Source organism: Anneissia japonica, unplaced genomic scaffold (genome assembly GCF_011630105.1).
Source record: "Anneissia japonica isolate Jap-2015-1 unplaced genomic scaffold, ASM1163010v1 scaffold277_len1293397_cov203, whole genome shotgun sequence".
NCBI lineage: Eukaryota > Metazoa > Echinodermata > Crinoidea > Comatulida > Comatulidae > Anneissia > Anneissia japonica.
The window spans coordinates 721,604-731,688 of record NW_022719460.1 but is presented as its reverse complement, the minus strand read 5'-3'; the positions used below and the strand labels follow the sequence as shown (position 1 = coordinate 731,688).

The window sequence follows — 10,085 nt, the reverse complement described above, 5'->3', positions numbered from 1 at the left end:
GTGAATACTTGACGCATCTTTGTGTAACCAACATGATGCTTTTCAACCATGGCAGAGACATCTTCAATTCTGTCCATTTGCTTATCTGAAAATATAATTATCGAGAATTTAATAACATAAACAATTCTGACATTAAGTTAAATAACAAAAATAACAAATCAAATACAAATTTTTAGAACTGCTCAATTTAGTATGCACATGTTATCTTATTATTTTTTTTAATTAATTACAAACATGATTTCTCCACATTAACAGCACCGAATCTCAACAGTCATCCATGAACAAATAGAGTTAGAGTGGTGGATTTGCATGATTCATTTGTTGTACAAAATAACTTACCAGATTTTAATTTTTTTACATGTCTGGCTAAGGTGGATTTAGAAACACCAAGATCAGCTGCAACATCACGAACACTCCTTTGTTCAGTCAATACAATGTAAACAGCATGTTTGATGAGGTCTGCATCTTCCCCATGATTAGTTTTCCGAATATAAGTTCTCATCTGCAAAATGCAGTTTAAATTAATAAATAAACAAGTAAATAAATAAATATTAATGTTTTCATTATGCCTAAACACTAATCCTAACTAAAATGAACATATTTCTGTCAACAAAGTATGTATAAAATAACTGTATTCACTTATAATTTTAATAATAAATATTTTAAATTAATAATTACAGGTCTAGGCTGAGTGGAGGTTGGACTAGCCTATGCCTAGGGAAGCCTTTAACTGTCACTTATTAATAAAATCATTCATGTAAATTGATAATATTTATACTTCACAACACTATTTATGGAAGAATACAGTTCAGATAAGACATAAAGTGTATGCGGGGCATGTTGGGACACTTCATCCCAACATGCCCCAGTCACTCATTCACAGAACAAAGCCTAGCCCTCCGTGAAAGCAGTGATTTCATCACACGAGGCCTAGTACAAAACATAGCTTAAATAACAATATTTATTAGGGGTAAGTAAGGATGAATTTGATCATAATGATCTGGATAAAAATACAAATATTTATATCACGTAAAAAAATACTTAACAGTCAAAATTAAGGCGTAAATCGTGGTAAATAGGCAAGAAATCCTTGTATCATGTTGTAACTTCGCATAAAGGTGCTAATAGTGAGTGATTGCCAGAAAGTTACGAAAATTTTCCTAATTTATTTTTAATGAAGCAGTAGGAGTCGCTGTCCCAACTTGCCCCTGTCCCAACTAGCCCCGCTCTCCCCTACACAAGCCCTGCCAATTTAAACTGGAATAAACCTGGGTCGGTGATTTCATTGGCTACGAAGTATTTGTCAAGCCTGTGTACGTACATGCTCCAATGTTCAACTTTTTCAGTGAACTCACTGATCGATCTGTAGTTTGTTGTTATTTTGTTGCTATTACAGCAACTGTAATTTGGACTTCAAACTTCTTTGCGTTGTTGTTCACAGTGCGCTGCAAAGCAAAGTTTGCATAGCTGGGACTCCACACTCCTTCAAACAAAATGTGTAGTCATACTGTACATTTGAATGTGCGATCTCCCTGCCCACCACACAAAGCGTAGAACATCTCTATCTTTTAGGGGTCACATGCACCTGATGGATGAAACATTCCTTCAATGTCGGCCATAAACGCTACTTACTCTTGCCTAAATTTAAGGAGCACACCTACTAACTTGTTCATCAAGTCTCCTCTTTTGTCCTTTCTGACCTCCAATGGTGCTAGGGCGCCAGCATCAGCACGGACACACATGAACAAAGGAACACAACACCAAATTGTGTGTAATTGTCATTTATTACTTAAATCTTATTTTCTTCATGCTTAAATGACTAAATAGACCGAGGATCAGCTGCTTACCTAATCAAGTAAGCTCCCCATGTAAACATCATTCTAACTATAAAACTACATTATAATCAAAGTATGATATCTGAAAGCATATTAAACCACTTTGGTGTGTTAAAACAATGTCTAGATCTAAATAATACAAGGTTGTCAACTTGTAGAGGGAATGACTTTTACCAGATACCAGTAAAACCACGTGGGTGCCAGCCTACTGGGTTGGTACCCAAAAGAGCATAGTTAACGTTCCACACAGCTCAAACAGCTTAACAGCTGGCCTTGACTGAAATGACCAAAAAGCCTATCGGACAGAATGAAACAACTAAAAAGCTGACCTACATGCTCTTTGATAATATATACCCCTACAATTACCGCAACAATTATGTATTTAATTATTCTTATTCATATTATTCTGCAGTTCAACTAGTATCGCAGTAAATTAAACAGTATGAGTTTCACTGGCATTATATAATTGTTTTATGTAATAGCTATAACCATTTTACAACTCTTCATTTACAACATACATTTTTATTAGCATTGAATGTATACCCATGTATCAACAAGGTGCTAAGGGGTAAATGAGTTTCTCCGGCATTATATAATAGTTTTATGTAAATAGCTATAATCATTTTACAACTCTTTATTTACGACATACATTTTTATTAGCATTGAATGTATAACCGTGTATCAGTAAGTTGCTAAGGGGTAATGTGATTGTTATGGTCATATAATTAGCAGATGTATGTACTGTGACAAATACATACCAGTACCTTGCAGTAATTTCTAGGGGCAGCCTTTTCTATTAGTTGGAGAGATAGCTGACATTTATTTAAAGTATTGAGTGCAAAAGGTTTGAGTGTGCATTTCTATTGTACTTTGCCTACAAATGAAGGAACGGGGCATCTTAAGTTGCGCAATCCTGGGGTTTGGTCCCTAAGGGTCCCAAAAGTGTGACCCAAAAACCCATTTAATTAAAATTTCAAGTGCAACATCCGTTTCAAGTTGGTTGCATTTAGAATACCCCTCAAAATAAAGGGGTGCAACTTAAGACTTGAAAATGCCTGGCATTATTAATTAAGACACAGACTAATTAACGGCTAATTAACGATTTAATTAAACTTTCGAGTGCAACAAAAATTCTTTTTGCAAAACATAACTTAGTGACCCTAGACATTATAACCACAACTTAAGACATGATTTTTCTTGGGGTTTGTAGATAAGATGGGGTGGTTTGGCGCTGAGGGTTATGAGAACCCTTAAAAATAGACTTCTACAAAAGAGGTAGTGCAACAATTTCGATGGCTGTTATGGATAGAACAGTATTTCAAATGGACAAAAATGTAATTTAAGACGCATAATTACTTGGGGTTACTAATTAAGACGCCTACTAATTAACAACTAATTAACGATTTAATTAAAATTTCGAGTGCAACAAAAATTCTTTTTGCAAAACATAACTTGGTAGCCCAGACATCATATCCACAACTTAAGACATGATTTTTCCTGGGGTTTGTAAATAAGATGTGGTGGTTTTGCCCTGAGCGATATGGAAACCTTAAAAAATGAACTAAATACAAAAGAAGTAGTGTAATAATTTTGATCAATATTATGATAATGGACAAATATGCTCTCTGGAACCTGTCACTTTTGTTCACAAGTGTATATGGCCGGTTCTTGCCTTTTCGTGAAAAGGCTGAGGTATAGTCGCAGCCAGTGAATGCGTGCAGGCCGGGAAGTGCAGCACACATGGAGTTGCCAATCACAGCAGCAATTTTCGTTACGTTTACATAACGCAGGTTACCTTGTCCTTTTGTTCCAACCTCCATCCAGACCGTGAGGGTGGAGGAAACTCTATGGACATGATGAAGAAGCAACACCAGAATGTCGGTGTCGGAAGCTCTAATGACTATGTCACCAGGTGTGGATTTGTCTGCCTCAATCATGTGAAGAATCACTCTGGTATCAGCTTCAGGGTGGTTGCAGTGTAAAGATGGAACTGCTTCTGACTTCGCCATTCTCCACGAAATAACGAGTACACTCTCCCATCACTCCCAAGATCACCTGTCTTCCATCTAGAAGTGGCTTGTAGAAGTTGCTTGACCAATTCTTTCTGAGAAAGATGGGTAGCTCTCGTTCGAACGACTCCCTCTCTAGTTGTTTCTTGAAGCTCGAGTCTCTCTTCTGTTGAAGTCCTTCGATTACGAGCTCCCCTCCTAGTACAGTGTCTCTGCGCTCTCGCTTGCAATCCTTAATGGAAGGTCTCTCATATGTATCGAAGTTGATGTCGATCCTCTGTGACTTGTACGCCAAACTAGTAGTCAGGATGTTTCGTGAAAGCTCTCCGTACGTTTCAGGCTGATCTGGCGACAGGCAGTGAAATTGAAAATTACCATCAATGGTATGAGTTCCGACGTATGTTGGGCTACCGTGGTCACTGACAGTATCTTCCAGAAGTTTGAACAACTTGTTTTTATCAGTATGGGTCATCGTGCCATCACTATGACACATTGATAGTGGCACCGGTGTCAGTGGGAATGAGAATAAATGCTCCAGGGCAATGTTATTTGTTGCTGCTGTGACAAAGATCTTTGACAAAGATTTCATGCCTATTCTTGCCTCAGTCCTATTCTTCTATGGACTGAGGTCAGTTTGATTTTTTGTGTGCCCCATTTCAACTGCGGTAAGAGCTTCATTGACAAGTGCTGCTCGGCTGCTCTTTGTAACACTCCACCGTACTCTTGAATTGTAGTTGTTCGTAGATGAGGTGTATCCTGTCATCCGGGAAGCAGTATCAGCATTGATAGTTTGCTCTAGGGTCAGATCCACTGGAATTCGCGCAAACTCATTGTCTGATCGTCTTACTGAGAAGCCACCATCCTCTAGAATCTGCTGGAGACCAGGATGTGAATCATGCAAATTCATCAAGCCCAGCTGGTATTTGCTCATCCAGCGAGCGTAGTTCTGTTTGTTGGTTGCGAAATACAGATTGGTGATTAGAGTCAACATGGTGATGAAGAGATCGATGTCTGTCTCTCTGATTGCACGTTCAACGATATGGTAGATCTGTATGTACCGGATATACATAGCCCAAAACTTTGCAGTTCGACCAAGGTCTCCACTTTCAGCTCGGTTCTTGAACTTCTCAAAAGCCTCAAATAGCTCTACAAACGGTGCTGAGTTGCAAATACGATCAACATCTTCCTTCTTTTCGATGGGGACATTCTGCAGCTCTAAGAGAACCAAGTCCGAGTTCTCATCGTCCTTCATGAACTTGCGAAAAAGTAATGTCTCGAACGCAAGGGCTAGCATTGGGTGAAGCTGTTTACAGCGATTATAGCTTAAGCATTCGATGAACCCTCTCAGAGATCCTGGTGCTAATACGCCTGAGTCCGTCAGCATTGCTGGACCACCTGATTCTGCGATAAGCTTTCCGATGGCTCTGAAGTAGCACATGAGAATGTGGAATGCTCCAAACATAACAAAGAGATTGTCAAATTCTGGCCGACTGGCTACTTTGATTCTGTGTGCAGTCTTTGCGACATCTAGATCGTACGTGACCAGGCCATACTCCTGGCCACATTCCTTGGCACACTTCAGAGCTGTGCGCATGGTGTCTGCAACAACAGCATCTTTTGTGATGGGTTGGTTCAGGTTTGCCATATAGTGTACAACCTGCTTCGGCAATCTGTCTTGATGAAGGCGTGCATTAAATCAACCCCACATTGGCACAGTTTCGAAATTGAGGATATGGCTCACGAGGAATAATGTGTCTAGCTTTCGCGCACGACAAGAAATGTCAGGAAGCTTGCTATACTCTGTATTGGGATATTCAAACTGATCCATCCTTGGCTTCTTTCGATACGGAGCGACTTCTGCTGGCAAAACTTCCAACTTTCTCTTGCGTTTCTTTCTGAATGTGGCCAACACGGTTTCAGCTTTAGAAGACATGGTTGGTTGCTCAGCATCAACTTTAGTGGCATGTGGGTCAACGTTCTGGTAGAATATACCCATGGTATCATGTAGGCTCTCAAAGCCTGATAAAGTATGAACCAGCTCATCATAGTTATCAAATGCATTTCCCATGACGGGACCACACATCGCACCACTTGGAGAAAACATCTGTCTGCTTTGGATGGTTGTTGCAAGCTCAGTTTCTAGTTCCTCGTACTTTGAATAGCCAATGCAGTGGCCAAGGCGATTCAGAACTGTCATCAATTTACGGCTCCCTGTAATTGAATGCACCAGACTACCATGCAAAAATTTTGAATTATTTGAGAAGGAATGATGTGCATACAACATGCATTGTCTCTGTTTCAATGATTCACATAAGAGGCTTCCCCAACCGGGAATCCCCAGGACGTAGGTTTAAAATCCACTTATCTAGCATCTACATGTTAAAGAGGAAGTTTCTTACCAGCAAGCCTCAAGGAAAGCATGCCAAGTTGTGGATTTCATGTCATGTGTGCCTGAACCTTAATTGCGTTAAGTAATCTATGATGTGTTTTTTCTAAAATTGTGAACAAACCGTAAACTGAGTGTTAAATCAGTTAGCATCTTATCTAAAAATCCCAAGGAAAAACATGTCTTAAGTTGTGGATATGATGTCTGGGGTAACTAAATTATGTTTTGCAAAAAGAATTTTTGTTGCACTCGAAATTTTAATTAAATCGTTAATTAGTCGTTAATTAGTAGGCGTCTTAATTAGTAACCCCAAGCAATTATGCGTCTTAAATTACATTTTCGTCCATTTGAAATACTGTTCTATCCATAACAGCCATCGAAATTGTTGCACTACCTCTTTTGTAGAAGTCTATTTTTAAGGGTTCTCATAACCCTCAGCGCCAAACCTTATCTACAAACCCCAAGAAAAATCATGTCTTAAGTTGTGGTTATAATGTCTGGGGTCACTAAGTTATGTTTTGCAAAAAGAATTTTTGTTGCACTCGAAAGTTTAATTAAATCGTTAATTAGCCGTTAATTAGTCTGTGTCTTAATTAATAATGCCAGGCATTTTCAAGTCTTAAGTTGCGCCCCTTTATTTTGAGGGGTATTCTAAATGCAACCAACTTGAAACGGATGTTGCACTTGAAATTTTAATTAAATGGGTTTTTGGGTCACACTTTTGGGACCCTTAGGGACCAAACCCCAGGATTGCGCAACTTAAGATGCCCCGTTCCTTCATTTGTAGGCAAAGTACAATAGAAATGCACACTCAAACCTTTTGCACTCAATACTTTAAATAAATGTCAGCTATCTCTCCAATTATATGTTTACATTGTATAGATTATATAACTAATATTAGCGATTTATTGGTGGATGCATTACCATAGGCCTACCAGTATGTGATTACAAGTTACAATATTGTGTTTTTCAATGTTCCATCATTAGTGAAATAAATCACAAATTTCCATCCAATGTGATTTTATCTCATGTGTTTCTTCTCGACTGGTCTCTTGCAACATGAAACCTAATTTATGTCGCATGAGGGCGATATGTTTCAATGGCATATTTTCCTGGGGCGCTTTTCCTATGCCTTGCGGATAATTTGAGAACGTGCATCAGACATGCATGTTCTTTCTCTGCAGCGCTTTTGAACGGAGTGGACATAATTTCAATTCCCACCTTCCTCCCCTGCTTTCACCATGTATTATATAATTATTTGTGTTATTTTTGGATGTGTGCCCCCAGATAATTTGTAATTTTATCTGGTTATATGGCATTATTATATCAATGTTCTATGTAAATAACCATTTTACAACTCTTCATTTAAGATGCATATTTTAATTACTGTATCATTGAATGTATACCTATGTATCAATAAAGTCCTAAGTATGAGGTGATGTGATTGTAAATGTCATATTTAACAGACGTATGTACTGTAACAAATACATACTTTACAGTAATTTTTAGGGGCAACCTTTCTAATTTTACATCGTATAGATAATTTAACTAATATTAATGATTTATTGGTGGCTGCCATTACTATAATACCACTGTGTGATTACAAGTTACAATATTGTGTTTTTCAATGTTTTGTATTTTGTGAAATAAATGACAGACTTTCATCCAATTTGGTTGTATCTCTTGTGTTCGTCTCAACTTGTCTCTTGTGACATAAAATCAGTTTTCTCTTATTTTCTTTGAAAACGTTTAAATATACTTCCAGCTAAACTGTTGGTAGCCACTGTGTGTACGCTGAACCGTGAAGATATGTCGGTCAAAGGTTCAATTCCCATCGCTACTCTCCTTGTGTTTCAGTTTCAAAAGCGCACCATCTTTCGAATGAGATGTTTAAGCCGTTGGTCATGTGTGCAAAAATGCAGTGGCGTATATAGGGGTGCGCGTGGGGCACACTTCCTCCAAAAATTACTGGCGCTCCCCCAGTCGCCCCCTCCAGAAATCATGGTCACGTAGTTAAAAAATCACCTAAAATCACCTTATTTTGCGAATTAGCACCCCTTAACTGATCATCAAGCCCCTCCACTTCACCTTCGCACCCCTTATCAGCACACCCATTTCAAGACTTTTAGATACACCGCTGCAAAAATGGCATGTGCACACGTTCAAGAACGCAGTACACTCTTCGGAAAAGAGTAGGGGATTTTCCTCTGGTGTACTGCGCAATCACCACCAGAAGGACTCCGCTGGAAATAAGTCTTCTTCAGGCTGTTGTGGGTTAACCTTGTTGTTCACATCAAATAAATCCAATAGTAACTTATGCGAAGAATAAAGGGATGGTATCTTCATTTTATTTATTGAAAGAAGAAATGTTTGAAAACTAATAACTTACAAAATATAGCGACGATTCAAATATTGTACTTTCACATACCAGTACTGTAATTGAATTATGTACCTATAGCCTAAAACGACAAAAAAATCGTTGTTACTACTTCGATTTTATGGTTTTTTTTTTAATGATTATGACGTCATTTTAATTTATTTGTCAAAATAGTTTGTTATCGTATACACGATAAATCGTTATCGAATCGTGCTAGTGTAAAAACTTCTCTTATTTCTTATTATTTCTCTATGAACAATTGCTTTTTAACTTTTTATCGTTATCGTTGCAAGTACAGTATAAACAGGCCTTAATAGTGTTTTGTGATCAGGTACAGTGTACGGTTGAATTAATTGGTCATTAAAAGAATCACTTTTTCATATCCACGTGCAAAATAACATAAAATAATGACTTGCGAATTACCAGTGTTGTTGCTACGAGGGCCTACGTCACAGTAATTAATCCAATCATGTGATCAATTGAAATCACGCAAATTCAACAAAAGCTCTAATCCTTCCATAATGTTAACATCATCTTTCTTTACAGTAGGCCTACAGAACATCTTTTGAGTATAGTCGCGCATACACAAATTTATATGTCCATAAACCCTTATATGTACAGTAATTATACTTACTGTAGACAAGACCATCATAATATATTTTGATCCGTAAAGGACAAGTAGAAATTCGATAACACACAATTTAAAAAGATAAAAATAATAAGATATACGATTTTATTATTGCCAAAAGCAACCTCGTGTAGAATAATTATACTGAGTGATACACATCGGTGTGCTTGATGCTAAATATACACCCATTTTTTTCAAAATACAATATTTCAATTTATGTTTGCACTCAACTGGTGAAAGCAGGCAAACTGGGTCAGGTTAAAATAACTAGTCAACGACATCTATTAGATAATGTTGTTAATTTAATAGTATTATCGATTGACTGCGTGAGGTTGCGCTTCGCCTTCCCATCAATCGTTGGAGTACGATGGAGCCAACAGAATTTGTGATAAACGCGCGTGTTCTTTTATGATATAGAGAGCGAACTTCTGGAGGTGAACGAACGCATCTTAGGCCTATCAACGCAAATCGGTACGTGACTATTGGCCAATAATGAGTGTATTTCGTGAATACTTACCTGGATTTGTTTAATTTAAACACATTAATTATCATTACTTTCTGTTTTTAATCTTGTCTATATGAAAATGATACAAGACAATTATTATAGATATCCAGCAAGTTTTTAAGATTTTGTAATCCCCTTTTATATTATATATATTATCAACTTTAACTAAAAATGGCATTAACATGTTACATGGTTTTTACACTTCATAAACAATGACGCATAGGATTATCATAACATAATATAAATAGGCCCTATCTAGTTTTTCATTCCTCAATAGAACTTATGTTAGTAGACTTGATTTAATATCATACCATGTAAAATCTTGAAATATTCGAGCCGAAGCAG

The 10,085-nt window shown here is 37.5% G+C and overlaps 1 protein-coding gene across 1 annotated transcript in view; it reads right to left on the bottom strand.

The window, feature by feature from the left end:
* LOC117110934 overlaps window positions 1–1,089 on the bottom strand; it is a 3,484-nt gene extending 2,395 nt beyond the window's left edge. Inside the window, exons 1-2 of the mRNA XM_033253784.1 lie at window positions 340–1,089; window positions 9–85 (exon numbers count right to left, since the gene is read on the bottom strand). Coding sequence (XP_033109675.1) covers window positions 9–85; window positions 340–502 — 240 coding nt within the window. The 5' untranslated portion in view covers window positions 503–1,089. The remainder of the gene's footprint in view (window positions 1–8; window positions 86–339) is intronic.
* Window positions 1,090–10,085: the final 8,996 nt, after the last annotated feature.